This window comes from Chiroxiphia lanceolata, chromosome 5, assembly GCF_009829145.1.
Source record: "Chiroxiphia lanceolata isolate bChiLan1 chromosome 5, bChiLan1.pri, whole genome shotgun sequence".
In the NCBI taxonomy this organism is placed as follows: domain Eukaryota; kingdom Metazoa; phylum Chordata; class Aves; order Passeriformes; family Pipridae; genus Chiroxiphia; species Chiroxiphia lanceolata.
Window position 1 is genome coordinate 531,364 of NC_045641.1, and position 24,071 is coordinate 555,434.

Consider the following 24,071-nt stretch of genomic DNA (forward strand, 5'->3'; position numbering starts at 1 on the left):
GGGATGGAGGGGGCACGGGACGGGGATGTCACCTGGCACGTGGAGTCACCCGGGCTGGGGGTCAGCGGGTCCCCAAGCACACGCACACACCGCTCAGTCGTCAGCGTCAGCTTTATTGGGGACACGGATGTCACACAACGGACCCGCTGCACCGCGGGCACCTCGCGCGGCTCCCGGGGCTTGGCATCGGCTCCCAGGGCTTGGGATTGGCTCCCATTGCCTGGGATCTGCTCCCCCTGCCCGGGATCGGCTCCCATGGCTTGGGATCAGCTCCCCCTGCCCAGGATCGGCTCCCAGGGCTTGGGATCAGCTCCCCTGCCTGGGATCAGCTCCCGTGGCTTGGGATTGACTCCCATTGCCTGGGATTGGCTCCCGCTGCTCAGGATCAGCTCCTGCTGCTTGGGATCAGCTCCCCATGGCCGGGATCAGCTCCCATTGCCTGGGATCAGCTCCCATTGCCTGGGATTGGTTCCCCTTGCCTGGGATTGGCTATCACTGCTTGGGATCAGCTCCTGCCGCCCAGGATCGGCTCCAGAGCAGCCACAGACACCGGGACACCTCATCCCTCTCCCACAGCTCAGCGGGCTGGATCTTCCAGGATCCGTACTGCTGTACAAGTCCCTGACAGGAGGGGGGAGCCGGGGGGGGGTCGGGCTCTGCTCCCAGGAAACAAGGGACAGGACAAGAGGAAAGGCCTCAGGCTGGGCCAGGGGAGGGTCAGGTTGGATACTTGGGAAATTCCTTCCCCCAAAGGATTGTAAAGCACTGGAAGGGGCTGCCCAGGGCAGGGGTGGAGTCCCCATCCCTGGAGGGATTTCAAAGCCCTGTGGATGTGGCACTTGGGGACAGGGGTCAGTGGTGGCCTTGGCAGTGCTGGGTGGGGTTTGATGGGCTCAGAGGGCTTTTCCAACCTCAATGGCCCTGTGATTCCACTTTAAACAGGAAGAAGGTGCCATTGGCCTCACACTGCCAGGGCAGCTCCAGCAGAGCCGAGTCCGTGTGTCCCCACACAGGGGCCATCACTCCTTCCCAAGGACAGGCCCAAAGGAAGTCGTCCCTCTGCTCTGCTGTCACTGTCAGCACCGGTGAGGACCGTGCAGGAGCTGTGCCAGGCGAGCCCCTCTCAGCCTGGGCACACTGGTGTGCCTCGTCCCGGTCCCGGGGGGGATGGAATCAACACTGCCTCCAGCAATTCCTGAACTCTGACCTCACGTTCCCATTCTCAGTCTTTCTTGGCCTCTTTCTCAGTCCCTCTGGTCAAACGTCCTTCCGTGGAAGCCCGTCTTGGAAGGAGACAGAGCCAGAGTTAGAGCTACGGAGAGAGTTACGGATCGCGTCGTCTCATCTCGGGGTGTCCAGGCAGGACCCCCCAGAGCTCTGAGAGGGGAACGCTCCAGGGCCTGACCTGGAGCTGCCACGTGCAGGGAAATCCCTGCCCTTGGATGGAACTGCTGTAAATTCAGAATAAGGGCAGGAAGAAATTCCCTGTCCCCTGCAGGACTCCAGAACACTTCACAGCCCCCATCCCTGTGGGACTCCAGGACACCTCAGTGTCCCCATCCCCGTGGGACCCCAGGACACCTCAGTGTCCCCATCCCTGTGGGACCCCAGGATACCTCACTGTTCCCATCCCTGTGGGACCCCAGGATACCTCACTGTTCCCATTCCTGTGGGACTCCAGGATACCTCAGTGTCCCCATCCCCGTGGGACCCCAGGACACCCCAGTATCCCTGTTCCCTGTGGGACTTTAGGACACCTCACTGACCCATTCCTGTGGGATTCCAGGACACATCACTGTCCCCATCCCTGTGGGACTCCAGGTCACCTCGGTGTTCCCATCCCCAGACTACAGGACACTCTATTGTCCCCATATCATGTGGGACACAAGGTGGGACACCTCATTGTCCCTGTTCCCTGTGGGATTCCAGGACACCTCTGGCTCCAGGCAGCTCTTGGGGGAGGTTTAGGTGACCCTGTCCTTGTCCAGACAGTTCCAGGACCTGGAAACCGTGTCCTGAACTGGGTCATCCCACTCTTACCTAACTGCTCCTTCCATGATTTCCCGAATTTACAGCAATTCCATAAAAGAGAGGAACTTGGACAATGCGGGAGAGGGACTGACATCATTAAATATTCTATTTACAGCCCATTTCCTGGGAAATATTTCAAGTCTTTGCCACCAACCGGGAGCATGAAAATTTCAGAGATGAAAGGCCGTGACTTTGGGAAAAGGAATGGGAACGTTTAACTCTGTGGGATGGCTGGAAGGGCCACACACTGGTGGTGGGAGGGGGTTTGGAGCGAGGAGGGTGGGGGGCTCCAGGGGCTCTGCTGCTCCTGGGGGGTTGGCAGTGCCATGGGAAGCACAGGGATCGCAGGGAAGCAGCGGTGGAGGCAAGAGGGGGTTGAAGAGAAGCAGAGGATGGCAAAGGGATGCTCCTGGAAATCGGGGTCCCTCTGGGGGGGGATCAGCAGGTCAGACAGACACAGGTGGGGAGGCCAGGGAAGGGATGGGGACAGGGATGGGGGGCTGTGTTCCCACCTGGAGTCACTGGGAGACAGGGGACTCGCAGCCAGACACCAGAGACAGTGAGAGGGGTCAGGGGGTCCCAAAACAGCCCCCCAGAGGTGCCAGCACCACGGGGAGGGACCACCAGAGGCCATGGTGGTTTGGTTGGAAGAGCCTTTTGGAAGAGCCTTCCCAAGGGAAGGGCTCCCCTTCCCCCAAAGGGCTCCCCTGGCAGGGGTGCACTGCTGGAGCTGCTGTTAAAACCAGAGAGCCCCCACGTTTTCCAGCGCCACTGGAGGTGGGCACAGCTGGCACTGAGCTGTGGGGGGCCTGATTCCAGAGGGTCCCCAAATGCATCCAGCACAGGACCTGAGCAGGGCAGGGAGAGGGACCCCGGGTGGGACACGAATGGCTGTCACCTGAGCAAGGGGCACAGGCATCAGCCAGGTGAGTGAGACCCCCAGACCCAGTTCCAGCAGCCCCAGTTTGGTACCCCCGAGGTGGTGCCACCAGGATGGCACTGCCGAGGGCACCGCAGGGAGATGGAGGCTGGAACGACCCCGCGCTCCCCTGGGACACAAGGGGACACTTTGTCCCTCACACCACAGCCTGGAATGTCACCTGCTGTGCCAGCACCACGTGGAGCTTTAGTGGGAAAAGCCTTTCCAAGGGAAGGGCTGCCCTTCACCCGGAGCTCCCTGCACCTCGCCGGGCCCCTGGCACCCACTGGGTGACACCGGTGACACTGCTCGAGGCGGCTCTGTGCTGTTGTGGGGCTGCATCTCAAAGGGCAGCGTGACACTGGAGATTCTGGGTCACCTCCTGCTGTAACTTCACAGTTCAAAGCTCTATCAGGGTTTGTGCCCAAATCTCGGACTCCAGTTTAGAGGTTTTTGGACTAGTTTGGTTTCAGGGCCGGGTGGGTGAGGCAGGAACGAGGCTCAGTGGGCACAGGTCAGGCTGTGTCCTGTCTGGGGGATGTCACAGATCACCCTCGTGACCCCCCCACCCGTCAGGGACCGCCCACGGCTCCGACACAGGACAACATCCGGAGATCCTTTGGAATGAGAAGCACCAGAGGAACACACGTCGCTGTCGGTCGTTCAGGAGCAAACACAGAGGGTGATACCCAGGACCGGGCACAGCAGCGTCACGACAGCGCCAGACAGGAGGGACACGGAGCCACGGCAGGGAGGGACAAGCCACAGCGACTCGCGACGTGTGCCAGGAGCCGATCCCACGGTCCCACGGCTCCCGGGAAGCTCCCGGGAAGCGTGTCCCGGCATCGCTGCCGAGCTCCTGCCGCCTCTGAAACGCCCCTCAGAACACAGCCCGGGTACTCAGCACAGTCACACCCCCACACGCCCCGACCCCCCCCGCGCCCCGGCCGGCGCCGGCGTCTTACCGTGCCGCGACCACCGGCGACTTCTTCCCGGGATCTAAGGTGGACCCGGCCGGTTCCTCCCCCAGTGATCGTGTATCCTTGTTCAGCTGCTGGAGTCGGGAACTTAGCTCACTGATCACAGTTGGCTTGTCATCGTCAGCCCCATGGATGGGCCTGCTCTCCATGGGGTCCCCCCATAGCTTGGACCTTCTCTGAAAGAGGTAGCGTGGCCGGCCGATGCTGGCGGACGCCAGCGTGGCCGCATGTTGCTGGGAGATGAGCTCGCTGTCCGAAGACTGCTTCAAAAGTGGGTCCCTGAAAGTAACTGGCCCCTTGCTGAGCTGGGACTTGAGTTTTGGCTTTGGAGGCACTGGTGGCTTCTCGAGTATAAAAGTTTGTCCATCCGCAAAGGAAGTGTACGTGTCGGTGGGCTCCCCGCTCTCTGAGGACAACGTAGACATGCTGGAGACCGTGGAGATGGTGCTTGTGGTCTCCAGGTGGTGGTCGCTCGAACTTCTGGTGTCCACCTCTTCCACTCCCGAGTCCGCGGCGGACTCCGGGGCTGCGGGGGCGTCGGAGGGCTTCCCTGAGGGTGTTCCGCCAGTGGTAGAAGGTGCTACTGCTGCCGCTGGTATGGATGGCGTGCTGGGCGTAGCCAGGTGGCTCACGGGTGTGCCGGGGGTGGTCACCAGGACCCCGTTCGCAAACTCGTCCGGTGGAGGCACCAGCCCTATCTTGGCCAGCTCCTCCCTGGTCTCCTCGTCGCTCGAGGACAGCTGGGCCGGTGGGAGCGTGACCGTGTAGGGCTCCACCTCCTCCTCCGAGCTCCCCTGGCCCAGCGCCTTGTCGGCGGCGGGACTGACCGGAGGCTTCCCCACGGGGCTGGGCTGGGGCTCTGCCTTGGGGGGCTCGGCCGGCTCCGTGCAAACTTCGGGGACGGCCGGGGTCTCCTCTTTTATCTCAAGTCCTATCTCGTCTTGGCCATTACTGGTGGCGTGGACCATGATGAGGCCGGCGGTCTTCTGCTGCGACGTGTCCACGATGCTGATGATCATGGACTTCTTGTCCTCCGGTTTCTTCTCCTCCTTCCCCGGGGTCTCCGCTCGGGCCTCGGTCTCTTTCCTCAGTGTGGACGGAGTCCCCCAGGGGCTCTTGGCGGGGGCCAAAGTCCCAGAGTCTGCTCCGATCGCTCCGATCGCTCCGATCACTCCTTTGCCTCCGGGGGAGTACGCGGGGGACACCAAGCTCTCCAAGTCGCCCCTCTCTGGTTCTTTGGTTTGGATGTCCACGAACAGGGGTGCTGCTCTGTCTGAGTCGGGGCTGTGGATCGGGGTGGGCGACCGGGATGGGACTTGGGTGGAGAGGGCCCGTTCCCTTGCGGCCAGCGCAAGCGCCAGTGGGGAGTTCGGATCCAGGGGCTTTCCCGTGAGGGGGTGGATGAACGTTGAGGATGAGCTGCTAATTAATGGCTTTAAAGCTGAGACGGGGGAAGGCAGTAGAACATCTCGGCTTCCTAACAACCGCTCATCGATGGACCTGGACTGCTGCAGGGACGGCATCTCGCTGGGCGGGGGGGGCGTCCCCTCGATGGCCCCGACCGAGAGGAAGACAGTGGATTTCCGCCTCTCATCCAGGCGACGGTCTCGGTCCTTCATGACGCCAGCGATGGCAGTGGCAAAGGGGATGCTCGTGGCTTCGACCTGAGCGATGCCGGCGTGGTGCTGGTACTCCACCCCGCCCAGGCGGTGGCCCCGGCGGGTGGGCGAGGGCTCCCTGCTGAAGCCGCCGGTGATGGCCAGCGCCGCCCGCTCCTGCGCGTCCTCCACCTGCAGCTGCTTCACCAGCGGGCTCTTCTTCCTCTGCGGCTTGGTGGGCGCGAACAGGCTCACGTTGAACTGCCCCATGTTGGCGTAGGGGTTGTCGATGACCCTCCCCTTCCGCTTCAGCTTCTCCGGGGGGGTGGCGGACGGGCCGGGCCGGGGGATCTCCGTGGGCTCCACGGGGAGGTGAGAGGAATCCTGGAGGATTATCATGGATCGGGCCCTCTTCTGCCGCTCGGGGTAAGGGATGGACGTCCTGGCCTGGTCGTACATCTCGGCCGCGCTGATGACCTGCGGGAGGCCGTGCAGTTTGGCCTCCAGGCTGGGCTTAAAGCTCGACCTGATGGTGTCGTAAGCTCTTCCCGGGGGCGGGGGTGGCGAGAAGGATGGAGGGGGGCCTGTGTCGAAGTAATATGGAGAAGGAGGCGGGGGTGGGGCTGTTTGGGGTGGCGGTGGAATCCCATGTCCTTCCCTAACAGTGTCTTGCATGGATGTGCTCCGGGGAAACTTCCCGTCGAGCAAAGAAGCAGCAAGTTTCTCGTCTTCGCCTGGAAAACAGGGGGAACAGTGACGTCAGAGGGGACGCTCCCAGAGAACCCAGAGTGCCACCAACTGGGTGAGGGGGCTGCTCCCCCCATCCAGCTTCTATCTGAGGTGACTTTTCATCTTTTCGAACCAAGCTGGAAAGGGCTTGGAGCAACCTGGGCTAGTGGAAGGTGTCCCTGCCCAGGGCAGGGGGTGGCACTGGATGGGCTTTAAGGTCCCCTCCCACCCAAACCATTCTGTGATTCCAGGTTGGATGGGGCTTGGAGCAATGAGGTCTAGGGGAAGGTGTCCCTACCCACGGCCAGGGGATGGAATGAGATGAGCTTAAACCTCCCTTCCAACCCAGGCCATTCTGTGACCCCACGAGCGTTTCCATCTGGCCCTTTGCTCCTCGTCCCTCGGAGCAGCCACGACATCTCCCACCCGTTCAGTTCCCACCGGGGGGGGGGTTGTGCCCAACCCTTCCCCACCAGGCTGAGCCCTCCCCAGTGACAGAGCTGCAGACGTGCTCCCTCAGCCCTCCTGGCACCACCTGCCAAGGTGCCAGACAGCCGAGTGCCAGCAGCACCCGCTGTGGCGTTGCCCCGGCACGGGCTCCGCACGCGCCGCTCCCCTCACACCTCCCGGCTCCCCGAGGGGCTACATATGTTCCCATGTGCCAGACTGAGCTCAGCAGGGTCTAGCAGGAACTCGAGTGACGGATTTTGAGTGCTGGAAGAGCCCAAAGAAGGCGGATTCCGTCGTTCTTGCTATGAACCGGCTCCCCGGGTGTGCAGCCAGAGCTTTTCCAAGGAAAAGACTCTCTGGGAAAGACTGGGAGGATTTTAAGGTAAGGGGAGGAAAAACTGGGGGTGGGAATTGGATGACCTTAAAGTGCCTTCCAACCCAACCCATTCTAAGCAATTCCATGATCCTGCAATCCATTAATACAACAATCCCCCCCTCCACACTCCAGCCTTTGGCCTCAACCACCCCCAATCCCAAACCCCCGATTCCCTGTGCTCACCCCTCGCTCGCCAAAACTCCTTCCCAGCCCCTGTTCCGCTGCTCTCAAGGTCTCAAACCGCTCCCGAGAGGATTCTTTTTTGCCTCTAAAGCTTTTCCTTTCCAGAAAATGCTCCTCCTGCACCGTCCACCGGCACCAAAGAGCTCCGGCAACCGCGTCCGGTGTCCGTCAGCAATTCCACCCAAGGCAGAGCCCAATGGGGACAAAAGGGAGGATTTTGGCACTGGACTTTCATCCCATGCTGTTGTTCGTGCTCAAAGCCGGGCTATTTTTGTTGCACAGTTTGGGGATTTGCAATCCCGAGGCAGGATAATGAACTGGCAGCACGGAACAGGTTCAAAGGGAGCCTGGACAAAGCCACGGAGGAGCTTTTTTGGAGCTATTCTGTGCCCTGAACCCCCTGAGCGCTGAGAATTCAGGAGAATTATCTCATCTGTGCCCTGTTTTCCCTCCCCCCCCCGGGAATCTGCTTGGCAGCAGTGCCTGGGATGGGATCCTGCACTAGATGGAGCCATGGTTTGATTCGGGAGAGACGTTGTCATGGTCTCGGCAGCATCCAGATCCAAAAAAACAGTCCTGCCTTTCGTGGTTATTTCTGGGAATGGCCAGGAGTTGAAACAAGGGTATTTGGGCAGCACTGAGCTCGGTCACCGTGCCCAGGTTGTCACAGGACATGGCCCAGTGCCAGGAGAACTCATCCTGGGAATGCACTGCCCGGCCTGCAGATGGGCACGGATGTGCCAAGCACGGAGCTACTGCAGGAATTCCACTGGGGAAGCTGGATCTTCCTCCTGGAATGCCCTGGTCATGGCTGCCGGACCAGGGGTGACACTGGGACACCACCAGATCCCATCTCTCCTCCACGTTTTCCTAAATGAGGAGGGACACTGCGGAAAACCTGTCAGTGCCTTCGATAAGGCACTGCCACTTGTAGGGACACTATGGAAAACCACATCTAGGGCACTGCCATGGGCAGGGACACTATGGAAAAGCACATCCAAGGCACTGCCATGGGCAGGGACACTATGGAAAGGACATCCAGGGCACTGCCATGGGCAGGGACACTATGGAAAAGCACATCCAGGGCACTGCCATGGGCAGGGACACTATGGAAAAGCACACCCAGGGCACTGCCATGGGCAGGGACACTATGGAAAAGCACACCCAGGGCAGTGCCATGGGCAGGGACACTATGGAAAAGCACATCCAGGGCAGTGCCATGGGCAGGGACACTATGGAAAAGCACACCCAGGGCACTGCCACATATAGGGACACTATGGAAAAGCACATCCAGGGCACTGCCATGGGCAGGGACACCATGGAAAAGCACATCCAGGGCACTGCTACATATAGGGACACTATGGAAAAGTACATCCAGGGCACTGCCATGGGCAGGGACACTATGGAAAAGCACATCCAGGGCACTGCTACATATAGGGACACTATGGAAAAGTACATCCATGGCACTGCCATATCAGGGGACACTATGGAAAACCACATCCAGGGCACTGCCATGGGCAGGGACACCATGGAAAAGCACATCCAGGGCACTGCCAAGTGCAGGGACACTGGAAAAGCACACCCAGGGCACTGCCTTATCAGAGGACACTACGGAAAAGCACATCCAGGGCACTGCCATGTGCAGGGACACTATGGAAAAGCACACCCAGGGCACTGCCATGTGCAGGGACACTATGGAAAAGCACACCCAGGGCACTGCCATGTGCAGGGACACTATGGAAAAGCACACCCAGGGTACTGCCATGTGCAGGGACACTATGGAAAAGCACATCTGAGGCTCTGCCAAGGGCAATGACCAGCCAGACATCTCAGAAGGACCTTGATGGGAATGGACCAGGAACACCACGAATCCCAACATGGACAGGCACCAAATCCCACACCTGATCCGTGTCCCTGGAGGGAGAGACCAGACTTGCATAAAACCCTGAGGAACACGATCTGTGTCCCAGCTGACCCTGCTTAGAGCTGATGGTTGGACTGGAAACCTCCTGCTTCCCACGGGAATTCTCCCTTGCCTTTGCCCCAGCCCCGCTTCCCAAGCTGGCAGTGGATACAAGCCTGTGCCTTGGAATAGAGGAACACTCTCTATTCCCTGGGAAAAAACAAACATCTCCTGTTGCTCCTCGGTGAGAAAACCTCCACTGAGGATTGCTCACGGACGGGAGAGGTGGGAGGGAAGAGAACCTTGGCAGGTTCTTCCTTCACTACCTGCGAGTGCCGGTGCTGCCGAGCCTGCGCCGAGCCCGAGTAAACAAGCACAGCCTTACTCATCCCCCTCCCTCCTCCCCGGGCTCCTCACCCCCCACGCTCTGCTGATGACTCTGCCTCCAGCCCCCCCTTCTCCAGCTCTGCTCTGGTCTCACAGATCACAGAATCATGGAATTGTTAAGGCTGGAAGAGCCCTGGGAGCCCATCGAGTCCAACCCTCCCCAGCACTGACAAGGCCACCACTGACCATGTCCCCAAGTGACACATCCACAGGGCTCTGAAATCCCTCCAGAAATGGGGAGACCCCCTGCCCTGGGAAGCTGTGCCAGGGCTGGAAAACCCTTTCCAGGGAGGAATTTCCCCAATATCCCCAACCTGACCCTCCCCTGGCCCAGCCTGAGGCCGTTTCCCCTTGGCCTGTCCCTTGTTCCCTGGCAGCAGAGCCCGACCCCCCCGGCTCCCCGCTCCTGGCAGGGACTTGCAGAGCCAGAAGGTCCCCCCTGAGCCTCCTTTGCTCCAGGATGAGCCCTCCCAGCTCCCTCAGCCCCTCCTGCTGCTCCAGACCCTTCCCAGCTCCCTTCCCTTCCCTGCACACGCTCCAGCCCCTCCAGGTCTCTCCTGTCTGAGGGACCCAGAACTGCCCCCGGGATTCCAGGGGGGCCTCCCCAGTTCCCAGCACAGGGACAATCCCTGCCCTGGGCCTGTGCCCATGTCCAGCAGCACCATGGGCACACCAAGCCCAGCCTGGACCAGCAGTTCCTGCCTGAGGAGACAGGGGAGACACAGGGATGGGTAGAGCTGCTCAGCCCTCCCAGCCAGCCCTTGCTTTCCAGCCACTGCCAGTGAGGAGCAGCTGAGTCAGGCCTCGTGTCTCACCCTGGCACCACTCGCTCTCCCCAGCCCTTGGCAGTGCTCCTTGGGTCTGGGCAGGATTCCGTGGAGCACCGAGCTCAGAGCCATCACGGAATGGGGGAGGCTGGGAGGGACCACTGGAGGCCATTTAGTCCAACCCCTGCTCCAGTGAGGGTCCCTAGAGCATGTTACTCAGGGATGTGTCCGGATGGCTTGGGAATATCTCCAGGGAAGGAGATTCCACAGCCTCTCTGGGCAGCCTGTGGCAGTGTCACCTGGACAGAAGTTCTTCCCTAGAGAATCCCAGTGGGAAGGGACCTTAAAGCCCATCCAGTGCCACCCCTGCCATGGGCAGGGACACCTTCCACTAGCCCAGGTTGCTCCAATCCCCATTCAACCTGGTCTTGGACACTTCCAGGGATCCAGGGGCAGCCACAGCTTCTCTGGGCACCCTGGGCCAGGGCCTCACCAGATGCCAGACAAGGTTTTGTCAGGATTATGTGAATTCTCTGTTCACATCCTCCACCCCTCCCAGTTCTGTACAGAACAGTGTCCAGGAGAGAAGAACATTCCCCACCAATATTTAAATGCAACCAGAGGGACAGAATGAAGCCTCTCCCCGAGCAGAGAGGGAGTGACACCAGAGGACCCTTCTGGTCCAGGGTGCCCAGAGAAGCTGTGGCTGCCCCTGGATCCCTGGAATTGTCCAAGGCCAGGTTGGACAGGGTTTGAAGCACCCTGGGCTGGTGGAAGGTGTCCCTGCCCATGGCAGGAGTGGCACTGGATGGGCTTTAAATTCTCTTCCCACCCAAACCACTCCAGGATTCTATGATTCATTCCTGGATCCCAATCCAGCTGTTGCCCTTCCCTGTGCCCCAGGAAAACACACGGTGTCTGAGTCCTTCCCTTCCTGGCACTGAGTGCTCCCAACTCCCCCAGACCTCATGGATGTGGAACCCTGTGAGCTACTCCAGGCCCTCACAGGGATGGGGGAGGTGGGAATGACCCCTGGGAAAAGGCAGCACCTCTCTGTCCCAAATGGAACAATCCCCCATTGCCTCTGGATCCTCCCCCTGCTCTTGATCCGCCCCCGGGAAGGTTAACCCTCAATGACCAATAAACAGACTCATCCCTTGGCTCCTTTCCATGGAATTTGGGGTCTTAGCTTCCCTAAAACACCACACACCATCCCCAGAGCAGTGGGACACACACACAGTTCCTAAGGAGCAACAGGGATCAAAAATGGAGGTCGACACACACGGGAATAAAGAGTTGGAGTTAAAATGGGGCCTCCAGCCACCTGTAGGGCCCAGTAAGGACCAGTCCTGCCCCCCAGCACCCACAGGGCCTGCTCTGCAGTGGGAATTGTGCTCCCAGGTGCAGCCTGGCTCCTGGCAACCCCCCCTGCCATTCCCAGCAAGCTCCATGCATTACTAATCTCCCAGGAAAACACAAAGCCTTTCCATGATGCCTCTGGGCCTGTTGCCATAACAGCCTTAAATCCCTGGGAGAACCTGCCTCTGCATTAATTGGGGCTGGCTAATGAGGTGGCTCCATCCAGGGCCCACCCCTCTGCTCCCAGCCTTGCTTTCCAGCAGCAGGGATGGAGGAGCAGCTCCCAACCCCAGCCCTGGCAACAGGAGGGTGTTAAATTTCACAGCTTCCCTTGTGTCCAGAGTTGGAAAGTAGGAGAGTATGACCATCCTCTGCTGCCCAGGGATGAACATCTCCATCCTGTGGTGCCAAAGGATGAACATCTCCCTCCTCTGGTGCCCAGGGATGAACATCCCCATCCTCTGGTGCCCAGGACTGGCACACACCCCCAGCCTGGCCGAGCAGGAGACACTTGGCATCCAAGGAGGTGTTTTCACTGAGGGTGGGGAGGCCCTGGCACAGGTTGCCCAGAGAAGCTGTGGCTGCCCCTGGAAGTGTCCAAGGCCAGGTTGGACGGAGCTTGGAGCAACCTGGGCTCATGGAAGGTGTCCCTGCCCATGGCAGGGGTGGCACTGGATGAGTTTAAGGTCCCTTCCCACCCAAACCATTCCATGATGATCCTCGATGTCAATTTGAACACCATGAGAGCACCTGGGCACGATGGGGCATCTTCCCCCTAAAGCCCTGGGGACCCTCCCCCTTTCCATCCCTGCAAAACCATCCCCTGGAATTCGCTCTGGGAAGAGACTGGGTGGCTCTGCAGCCTCTCCAGCGTTTCCATCTCCTGCTGCCGGAGCAGATGGTGTGGCAGTTCTCTTGGAAGTCTGACAGGGATTATCTTCCCTCCCAGCCTCCCCACTGCAATGCACTTCTTCCCATTTTGGTGGAAATATTCCTCCCATCCCGCTTCCCTCGCAGCCAGGCAGGGGTTAACCAACTACCTTCATCTCGGGGAATTTTTAGCTCTAAGACACGAAATCTTTTGATCTTTTCCTCACGAGTCCCCGGGAATCTGAAGCAGCTGTGGAATATGCAAATGCCACGGAGCTTTTCTCCCCCCCAAAAAAATCCACCCAACCACCCAACCAACCCCTGCTTATTTTCCAGCTCCCTCCTCGCTGGCAGTAGTGATTTTTGTCATGAAGTCAAGCTGCCTGTGCCGGGCTGAGCCGCTGCCGTGGGCGGGGAATGACAGCTCAAGGACTTCTAAAACGAGCCAATTGCAACCCAATTTCTCCGCTTTGGCTCTCTGCTATTTTGGCTCCTCTGGAATTCCACGGGAATCAGCCTCAGGTTTCTCAGAGGTGCTGCTTTGGGTGTGCTCCGTGTCCCCTCCCCGGCAGGGATTGTCCCTCGGTGGGGACAGACACGGCAATCCCGGCTGGAACATCGCCGGAGCGACCTGGGATTTTTTCCCCTGGATTTCTTGCTGGGATGTGCTGTGACAGCTGCAGCTATTCCTGCTCTGAGCAGGGCATCTCCCACTCGGATTTCATCTCTCCTGATGCAGATTAAAGGGGAGTTTTTAATCGCTTGTTGCAGGGGGGGTGTGGCTGCACCAGCCAGGTCAGGGCACCAACAAACCACAGGTCCAGGGGGACACTGCACTCTGTGCTCAGGAGTGTGATCCCAGGATCCCTGAGGTTGGAAAAGCCCTCCCAGCCCATGGATCCACCCTGGGCCCCATCCCCACCTTGTTCCCCAGCCCAGAGCACTGAGTGCCACGGCCAGGCCTTCCTGGGACACCTCCAGGGATGGGCACTCCAAACCTCCCTGGGCAGCCCCTGCCAAGGCCTCACCACCCTTTCCAGCAACAAATTCCTCCTCAGCCCCAACCTGACCCTCCCCTGGCCCAGCCTGAGGCCGTTCCCTCTCCTCCTGTCCCTTGTTCCCTGGCAGCAGAGCCCGACCCCCCCCGGCTCCCCCCTCCTGGCAGGGACTTGCAGAGCCAGAAGGACCTTCCTGGTCCCTACAGACATCCCAGCAAATCTCACACTGACACAAACCCAGCTTGTTCAGATCCCACCTTTTACTGCTTCTGCCTGCAGAGCTCCCTGGCAGGACCTGCACAGCCCAGTGAGGGCTTGGAGGGACTTCCTGAGGCACCAACTGCACTCAGGAGCAACTCACGGGCAAGGATTCCGTATTTCACAGAATCATGGAATGGTTTGGGGGGAAGAGACCTTAAACTTGTCCAGTTCCACCCCTTGCCACGGGCAGGGACACCTGCCACTAGCCCAGGTTGCTCCAACCTGCCCTTGGACACTTCCAGGGATCCAGGGGCAGCCACAGCTTCTCTGCCCAACCTGGGCCAGGGCCTCCCCACCCTCCCAGCCAGGAATTCCTTCCCCATATCCCATCCAACCCTGACCTCTGGCACTGGGAAGCCATTCCCTGTGTCCTGTCCCTCCATCCCTTGTCCCCAGTCCCTCTCCAGCTCTCCTGGAGCCCCTTCAGGCCCTGCAAGGGGCTCTCAGCTCTCCCTGGAGCCTTCTCTTCTCCAGGGGAACCCCCCCAGCTCTCCCAGCCTGGCTCCAGAGCAGAGGGAATCCAGCCCTGGCAGCAGCTCCATGGATGTTTTCCCAATCCATGATCCATCCCTGGATTCCACACAACAGATCCCTTTAACACGATTTCCAGCTCTTTGGGGTTGGACTGAACCTTCAACAACCTTTGCTCTTGAAGCATTTCCACACTCTCACACCTGAACCAACCACCCAGGACCCAGTTTGGGAACCCACCCCTGTCCCCCACAACCCCTGGATCCTCCTCCCAGCCCATGGCACTGGGGCAGGATCCACCTCCAAGATCAAGAACGACATAAATCAGACTGAAAGCCCCAGTTCCTCTCTGGTCACTGTGGAAGGTTTGGGACACCAGGCTTGGATGGGGTTTTTCCATGTTCCCAGGAGATTCAATCCTGCACATCCTGCACCATTTTACCCCATTTTATCCAATTTCCAGCCCAACCCTCCAGAGCCATGGGCACTTTCAACCCATGCAAGTCATGGCAGGAGCTTCACCAACACGGGGCAGCCCCTGAAATACCCAATTTTCCTGTGTTTTTTTTTTTGTTTGTTTTTTGTTTTTGTTTTTTTGTTTTTTTTTTTTTTTTTTTTTGTTTTTTTGTGTTTTTTTTGTGTTTTTTTTTTAAAGATTCCTTCTTCTATTTTCTTTCTCAGGTTAATCCCACAGATTTGATTATCTCAGCTCAATCTCCTGTGGAACTTCAGGTACTGGTTGCCCTCATCCCAACCTATCCCAGGTGTGTATCCACAGAAATCCTGGGGCTCTGAACATTCCCAAGCACCCTTTGAAAACACTTATTCCGTGTGTTAAACACACAATATGATTTGGCATCGCCCTCACAACCAAATGATGCTGTAGGGGGTCACTTCCAATTATCCCTTTCCATGGAGCACATCCCTGGGAAGGAATTGCTGGCTGGGAGGGTGGGGAGGCCCTGGCACAGGTTGCCCAGAGAAGCTGTGGCTGCTCCAGGATCCTTGGAAGTGTCCAAGGCCAGGTTGGACAGGGTTTGGAGCAACCTGGGCTGGTGGAAGGTGGGTTTGGGTTTGGTGGCACCCTGTTGGAACAGGGTCAAGGACACACCACAGCTGGCTTTTGGAAAGAAACCCTTTGGGACAGAACCAAGGACCCAGCACAGCCAGTTTTGGGTTTGGTGGCACCATAAATCTGCTGGAACAGGGTCAAGAACCCACCACAGCCGGTTTTTGGGTTTGGGGGCACCATGAACCTTTTGGACCCACCATCAAGGACCCACCACCGCCGGGTGCCTGCTCCAGACCTTGTCCTGCTTCTCCTAAGCCACAGCTCAGCTGGTTCCTGCCCCACGGCTCAGCCCGTGCCAGCCCAGGGGTGACACTCCAACCCTCCATCCCATGTGCCAAGAGGGAGGGTGGTAGAGCCCCCCTGTCCCTGGCAGAGCCCCCTGTCCCTGGCAGAGCCAAGCAGGGAACCCCTGGACTACTCCAACCCCACCTCCCACCCCGAGCAGGACCAGGCAGCCCTGGAAGCAGGAATTCCACGGGATGCTCCCACCTCACAAAGCTGGAAAGGGCTGAGCCTTTCCTGCCCACAGGGCCCATCCCTCCTCTTCCCAAAGGGATTTCCCCCCCCCAGGTTGTCTTACCTACGGATTTTGTCCGTGGAATTCCTTTGCGCAGGGAAACGTGGGGCTTCTCAGCTCCCGCCAGGACCCCCGAGTGTGCTGCCATGCCCTGGCGTTCAAAGAGGGACTGCAAGGCAAAAACAGGGAATTCCCATTCCAGATATCGGCCAGACCCAGCTGGGAGGAGCCCACAGTTCCCCTCAGCCCTCCTGACCCTCCGACTGATCCCGGGAAACGGGATCTGCCCGCACGGCCCCGTCCCTGCGCCCGGGGACAGGGATGGACCCCCCTCACCTGCACCTCCCCCCGCACCAGGAACCTGCTGGAATAGGGCCAAGGACCCTCCACACCTGGGTTTCGGGCTTGGTGGCACCAGAAACCTTCTGGGACAAGGTCCAGGACCCACCACAGCCGGTTTTAGGGTTTGGTGGCACCATGAACTTTTGGGGACAACGTCAAGAATCCTCCTCTGGTGAGATCTGGTGCAGCTCTCTGGTGAGATCTGCACTTCCCTGTCCTTGCTCCTGCCCCATCCCTGGTCTCCAAACCCTGGGATGTTGCCCTTGGCAGGGTTATCCCCTCATCCCCTCTCCCTGCCCGCTGTGCCCAGGGTGGCACAGTGAGGGTGACTCCCATGGGCAGCCCGTGCTCTGGTCAGGAGCTGCCTGTCCCACCTTCCCTCCCTCTCCAGGTGCTGCTTCCCACCCCCTGCAGCCCTGGGACAATCCAGCCATGCTGGAGCTGGCACAGCCCCTCCTGCTCCCTCCCTGTCCCCTCGCCTCTGATTCCATCCCAATCCCAGCCCCCATCCCGAGGGCTCAGCGCTCCAGCTCAGCTTTCCACACTCCTTCAGACCTGCTCTTGTACCCTTCCTGGGAAATCCAGCCAGGTTCCCAGGCCTGGATGGGGTTCCCAGGGAGCTGAAACCCACCCTCAGCCCCAGCTCCTGCCCTGTGCCTTGGTGTTCCCAGACTCTCTCCCTCCCTATTCCTGGGGAATCCCCCTCCCAGCACAAGCCCATCAGCAGCTCCACTTGGCATCATGTGTTTTCCCCTCCCTCTCCCTTCATGTCCTCTCCTCCCTCTCCCTCCATGTCCTCCCATCCCTCTCTCTCTGTGCCCTCCCTTCCCTCTCCCTCTCCATGTTCTCCCATCCCTTCCCCTCCCTGCTCTCCCATCCCTCTCCCACCTTTTCCTCCCATCCCTCTCCCTCCATGCCTTCCTATCCCTTTTCCTCCATGTCCTCCCATCCCTCTCTGTGCCTCCCATCCCTCTCTCTCTGTGTCCTCTCCTCCCTCTCCCTGCATGTCCTCCCATCCCTCCCTCACTGTGTCCTCTCCTCCCTCTCCCTCTGCCCTTCCCTCCCTCTCCCTCCATGCCTTCCCATTCCTCTCCCTTCATGTCCTTCCCATTCCTCTCCCTCCATGTTTTCTCCTCCCTCTCCCTCCGTGTCCTCCCATCCCTCTCTGTGTCCTCACTGCCTCTCCCCCCTCTCCCTTCCCTCCCTGTCCCTCCCTGCCCTGCCCTCGCTGTCCCTGTCCCTCACACTGATCTCTGCAGGGGTGATCCTCCGGCTGGTTGGTCTCTGTTTCACAGTGGCTGCCCTGGAATCTGCTTCCACGATATCCGCCCTCAGCGCCGGCTCTGCGGCCGCCAGGATCTCATCCAGCTTCTCTGCAATCCAAGGGGGAAAGCCAAGGGGTCAGGGAGGGCCAGGGGACACCTCCCCTCCGACAGCCCCGAGCAGGGAGCAGCAATCCCTGTGGGAGCACAAGAAACTCGTCCTCTCCTCCCCAGCCAGCAGCTTTCCAAGGATTTGGGGGGGTTTTGGATCCCGCTCGGCTCAGGGTGGCACCGTGCCATGCCATACCATGCTGGGCCACCTTCCCACCCCATCCTGGCGGTGCCTGAGCCGGGCTCTGACCTGCCAGCACCCGAGGGGCCGCTCCTGGCTGTGCCACATTCCAAGGAATCCTCCATCTCACACGAAAGAGCAAATTTTTCCCAGATTTATTTTTGATACTCGGGACGAGCTGAGTTCCCCCCGGGGCGGGCAAAGGAGGAGTGGGAGGTGATGGGAAACCTGGGTGCCACAGGGACCATGGACACGTGGATGTCCATGGGATTCCACGAGGCTCCAGCACAACCAGTGTCACTCCAGAGTCTGGGAAAAACTGGGATGTGTCCATCTGAGCGGACTCAGGTGCCGGAGTGGCCCCGACATTCTGTGTCCCCAGCACAACCAGTGTCACTCCAGTGTCTGGGACAAACAGGGATGTAACATCCTGAACCTCTCCAGCTCTCCTGGAGCCCCTTCAGGCACTGGAAGGGGCTCCGAGGTCTTCCCAGACCCTTCTCTTCCACTCCACAAAGAGCATCCCGGAGCCATCTCCGCTGCCAGGACACCCCGGTGGCCTCCAGCGGATCATCCTCACCCAGGGGACCCTGGTGTGGCCCCCTCAGGGCACTGGGGGATGTGCCCAGTGCAGGGGAGGGTCGGGGGTCCCTCAGAGTCCCCCCACACGTCCTCCCTGCCCGGCTGCCTCCCTGTCCCCCCACCACTGCAATGGAAGAGCTGGTTCCTCACATTCCCAGTTCCTCACATTCCCAGTTCCTCACATTCCCAGTTCCTCACATTCCCAGCTCCTCACATTCCCAGTTCCTCACATTCCCAGTTCCTCACATTCCAGCTCCTTGGGGAGCAGGAGCAGGGATCAGGAACCCCCAGGAGAGTTTTGCCTCTGAAGGGTTTGAGCTGAGCTCAGGCCTCCAGGCTCCCTCCCCTCTGCCCCAGGGCTGTGCTGTGGGAACATGGAGCTGGATGAGCCTCTGGCTCCTTCCCAATTGTCCATTCCTGGCTCTCGGCCCTGGCAGGAATCCCAGAATGCTTTGGGTTGGAAGGGACCTTAAAGCCCACCCTGTTCCAACCCCTGCAAGGGGCAGGGACACCTTCCACTGAAAACCTTCTGGTTTTGTCGTGTCCCTCCTGTGACACCCCCGGCACACCCTCAGTGTGGGAGCAGTGGGAATGCCGGGAGCAGTGGGAATGCCGGGAGCAGTGGGAATGCCAGGAGCAGCGGGACAACCTGCACAGAGGCAGGAGCAGAGACTTGGGACATTTGGGATGATGCCAGACTTGGCAGAGCCCCTTCCCTGGACGGGGATCCCACCTGGGGACGTTCCTGCGCGAATTTTCACTGTGGAGCAAACGCGGGACAGGGATCACCCCGGGAATAGCAGCCCTTGGAATCTGGGGACAAACTGGCATCCTGCCCATGCCAAGGAGACCCCCACACGGCCACCCCGGCTCCTGGCACCCCACCATGGCACTGGTGCCAACCCCGAGCTCCGGCTGCCACCGGGATGGTCCCCTGGGACTCTGCGGGGACAGTGACCCCATCCAGCCCCTCGGGGTGCTGGGGTGCCCCTGCCTGGGTGCTGGGGTGCCCCCCTCCTGGGTGCTAGGGGTGCTGGGGGTGCTGGCAGGGAAGGGAGGAGCCCCAGGATGTGCAGTTTCACTCACCCCCTTTCCTTCTCCGCATGGAGGCTTGGAATCAAGAAACAAAAGACAACATGAATGGCATGCACAGTTCCTGCTTCCAGCCCAGCTCCAGCCTGGCTGCCTGCCCTGCCTGTCCTGCCTGCTCCCCGTGCTTCCCTGCCTCTGGAACGAGGGCAGGAGCCGCATCCAGCCCGGGATGTGGAGCCTCTGCCGGGACAAAGCCCTGGGATCCGCTGGGATCGGCCTTCCACCCATCCCTCACCCTCCTCATGGGAGCAGGGAAGCAGAGGGAAGCCAGACCGGGAGCAGAGCTGGGTGCATTTGATGCCCAGGCAGCTCTTCCAAAGCTTTCAGTGCCTCCCTGCTCTCCACGGCCCTTCCCAAAGCCCTTCCCTGCATCCAGCACGGCCGGGATTCTGGGATAGGAGTGCTTTGTTTGCAGCTTGCTGGGAATCTGCTCTTCCAAGGGGACCGGCATGACAGGCAGCAAGGAAATATTCAGTGGGGCTGTGGGTACCTGGGATGTTCTGGGAGCTGCAGGGAGGGACAGGATCCAAGGAAAACGGGGCAAGGAGCACCTGACAGAGCTCCCCTTGGGAAGCTGCAGGTAGGAATGTCCCCTCACTGCCACCAGGGTCCCTTGGGAAGGGGAGAGGGCTCTAAGACAAGGCCTGAGGTGCTGATCCACATGGAAACTCCCTCTGCAGGGTCAAGTGTGGGAGGGGGGATGATTCCCCATTTTCCCTGTGGGATATGAGGTGGGACATTCCCCGATCCACAGGAAGGGACTGACCACTGCAATTCCTTGGGAACACGTGGGCTGACACCAGTCACTGCCTCCAGATCCCTCTCCTGGGAGCCAGGGGGTTGATGCTCCCAATCCCTTTCCAGGTGGGACACAGCACATGGCTGGGAACAGCTCTCTGGGTCACAGCCAAGGGTGGGAGTGGGAACCCAGGAATCTGGGATGGGTCTGGACACAGGGAAGGGCAAAAAGTGGAAGAAAGGGGCCGTTCTGAATGGATCCTGGTAAAGAGAGAGCCTTTGGCTTGGGAATAAAGGTCTGGAGATGCAGGGAGCAGACCAGGGTGGGAATAAGGACAGAGAGAGCAGCGTAGAATAAACTACAGCTGATTCCAGCCCTGGAATGACCACGGCTGATTCCAGCCCTGGAATGCCAAGATCTGTCCCAACTGCACTGGATTTGGCTCCTCTGAGGAGCCCACAGGGTTGGGAATCCTGGTCACACACCGAGGGAGGGAAGCAAGGAAGGACATGGAAAAACAGGGGGATGTGGGGTCCTGCCAAGGCTCCTGTGCTCCAGGGGGTCCCTCCCAGCCGAGACTGGACCCTGTGCCATGGCCACACCACCACATTCCCACAGGGAAAATCCCTAAACCCTCCTTGTGCAGAAGGGCACATTCCCACAAGGAAAATCCCTACACCCTCCTGGTGCAGGAGGGCACATTCCCACAGGGAAAATCCCTAAATCTCCACGGCAACAGCTCCTCTGGCTCTGCCGGTGCCCTCGGGGGGTGGCAGCCTTTCCCCCCTCCTGTGCCAGCCCCGGCACCTCTCCTGGCAGAGCCAACCTGTGCCAGGGCACACGGATGCCCCAAAGTCTCCCCGGGATGGGGGTCTCTCCATGGCCACCCCAAGGGGGTCTCTCCACATCTCCCACTGCCCATCCAGCCACAAGGGCAACGTGGCCGCTGTCCCACTTGCCAACCCCTCCGGTGGCACCTCTGCCACCCCTGGGGAGAGGGGAGGGACCAAGGGGAGGGAACAGCCCCCCCACACTGGTGGGTGACACTGGGGACACTCCCGGGGTGGCCACAAGGGCCAGGAGAACCGAGGGGCTCCGGCCCAGGGAAGTGAGGAAGGGGTGGGGGTGGAGAGGCTTTCAGGGAATCCGGGAACATGGAGCTCCAGCCGGAGAGCAAAGCAGCTGGAAACGTGGGCAGGCCGTGGAGTGTGAGAGGGTGGGCATGGCTGTGGGCACGGGGGGAGGGCAGAGAGGGGATGGCACCACACCTGGAGCTCACCTGGAGCTCACCTGGCGCAGGGTGGCACCTGCCCGGAGAGGGGGGAATAAAACCCTGGGGCTGCCGGGTGTGTGGGAGCAGGACAGGAGAGGGGAGAGGAGAGGGATGAGAAAAGGGTGAGGAGAGGGATGAAGAGGGAGAGGGGTGAGGAGCAGGGATAACAGCAGGGTGAGGACGGTGAGGAGCAGGGAGAGGAGTGGAGAGAGGAGAGGGGTGAGGAGCAGGGTAAGGAGAGGGTGAGGAAGGTGAAGAGCAGGGAGAGGAATGAAGAGAGAAGGGTGAGGAGCAGGGAGAGGAAGGTAAGGAATGTGTGAGAAACGGGGTGAGGAGCAGAGAGGAGAGGAGTGAGGAAGGCGAGGAGAACGAGAGGAGTGGGGTGAGCAGGGTGAGGAACAGAGAGGAACAGGGTGAGGAGTAGAGAGAGGACGGAGTGAGGAAAGGGGTGAGGAAGACGAGGAGCAGGGAGAGGGGTCGGGTGAATAGGGTGAGGAACAGGGAGATGAGCAGGGAGAGGAACAAAGAGAGGAGCAGAGAGAGGAACAAAGAGAGGAGCAGAGAGAGGAACAAAGAGAGGAGCAGAGTGAACAGGGAGAGGAGCAGGGAGAGGAGCCCGGAGATGAGCAGGGGGAGGAAGAGAGAGAGGGAGAAGCGAGAGGAACAGGGTGAGGAGCAGGGTGAAGAACAGAGAGAAGAGCAGGGTGAGGAGCAGAGAGAAGAACAGGGAGAGGAACAGAAGAACAGGGTAAGGATCAGGGAGAGGATCAGGGAGAGGAGCAGGGTGAGGAGCAGGGAGAGGAACAGGGAGAGGAACAGGAGAAGAGCAGGGTGAGGATCAGGGAGAGGATCAGGGAGAGGAGCAGGGTTCAGGAGCAGGGTTCAGAAGAGGGTTCCTGCTGGCCGGGCCTGGGGGCGGCGAGCCCTCCACGAGCACACGGAGACACCCAACGTGCTCCCCCCGGCCGCCTCCGCGGGGATGCGACACCGGAGGGGTGGGTGGCTCTGGGGGGGGGTGTCCCGCACCCCTAATCCTGCAATCACGGGCTCCGAGCCCCCCACACCCCTCCGAGCACGACGGCACCTCCGGCGCAGCAGGACAACGTCGCCCGGCGCTCCCGCTCATGCAGCAATCCGGGAAAACGGGCACCAGGAGAGCTCCAGCCCTGGCTCCCCACGCCCCCCGTGCCTGGCAGAGCCCCCCGTGCCCGGCGGAGCCCCCCGTGCCCGGCGGAGCCCCCCGCCCTTACCCAGCTCCTCCAGCTCGGCCGTCATGGACTTGGACCGCAGCGTCAGGGTGGTGCTGGGCGCTCTCTTGGGAGGCGGCGGAGCTGAAAGGAAGAGAGACGGCATTTTGCATTTCTTGTCCAGGAACTTACGAGGAGTGGCCAGATGCAGGTGCCACTTCTTCTCCACAGCCTGGATCTCCTCGTACTCGCGGGATGAGGAGTCGCACTGCTGCAGGATCTTATTGAGGCTGCGCGTGGAAGCGAACTTCTTCATGGTCTCGGTGCCACAGTCCCGGGCACGGGGCGAGGCCCCCGGAGCTCCCGCAGGAACGTGGAGCCCTCAGCCGAGGAGCAGAGTCCAAGTCATGTCCCTGGGCTGCGCCTTCCCCCCTGGGAGAGGCTCCGGCCACGGGAGCCCCCCGCGAGTCAAGCCCGGCTCGGGCAGCGCCCGCCCGCGGGGGCTCGGCTGTCACGGCCCCGCCATGGCCGGGGGTGGGAGGGAGGAACGCGGCCGGTGGGGCCCGGCTCCGGCTGTCCTTCCTTCCTTCCTTCCCGCCTCGTCTGTCCTTCCCGCCTCGGCGCAGCCCCCGGAGCGCAGCCCACCCACCCTCCTCCGCCGTGCCCGGGGCCGGGATGATGCTCCGCTCGCTCCGGCCCTACGGCAGCGCTGGCGTCCGGCTCGGCGACGACGGACAACCGGGACACGTGGCGGCCGGGCCGGGCCGTGGGAATGGCCCCGAGGGCTCCCTATCCCGGGCTGCCATGAGCCGTGAGCCCACCGGCACGGGGATGAGTTGAAGGCTCTTCCTCTTCACTTGGGTGCCTCCTCCTCCTCCTCGCTCGCTGACAATGCTGGATTCAACGCTCAGGCATTGCCATGGCAACTGGAGCTCCAGGCTCTGCTGCTGCATCAGGGACCCAACGGGGCGGATTCAGCCCGAGCCAGTCCCACACAGGCCCCCGGCACCCCGGGGAGGGGGCGAGGGGGGTCTGAGCCCCCCGGCCCCGCTGCAGACGGGGGGTCCCGCACGGGGGACCCGGCTCCGGTCCCCGAACTCCACGCTGGAAGAGCGGCCACCCAGCTCTGGGCTCCAGGAATGGGCAGCAGGCACCGGGCAGTGCCAGGCGGCTGCTCCCCGGCTGCGGGGCTGGAAGCACCGGGAGAAGGGGCGAGTGGCACCCCCGGGGGTCCCAGGGCTGATTCCCAAGCTCAGCCTTTCCCACGGCTCCGCTTTTGTGCCGTGACAACATAATTGCAGCTCTCGGTGCCAGCGGAGCTGCTCCCTCCCCCTCGCCCCTCGTGCTGTGCTGGGAGCGCCCTGATCCCGGCCCCTGCTCCCATCCCTGTGCTCCCTTCCCCCTGCTCCCATCCCTGTGCTCCCTTCCCCC

The 24,071-nt window shown here is 60.7% G+C and overlaps 1 protein-coding gene and 1 long non-coding RNA gene across 2 annotated transcripts in view; both read right to left on the minus strand.

The window, feature by feature from the left end:
* SHANK3 (SH3 and multiple ankyrin repeat domains 3) overlaps window positions 1–24,071 on the minus strand; it is a 242,417-nt gene that overhangs the window by 11,657 nt on the left and 206,689 nt on the right. Inside the window, 5 exon segments of the mRNA XM_032688085.1 lie at window positions 3,916–6,262; window positions 15,935–16,040; window positions 17,459–17,586; window positions 19,436–19,459; window positions 22,704–22,784. Coding sequence (XP_032543976.1) covers window positions 3,916–6,262; window positions 15,935–16,040; window positions 17,459–17,586; window positions 19,436–19,459; window positions 22,704–22,784 — 2,686 coding nt within the window.
* Window positions 94–3,851, minus strand: LOC116786954. The gene is made up of 2 exons (XR_004357117.1): window positions 1,758–3,851; window positions 94–1,686 (listed from the first exon to the last, which is right to left on the minus strand). It is a non-coding gene; the product is annotated as an uncharacterized LOC116786954 (long non-coding RNA).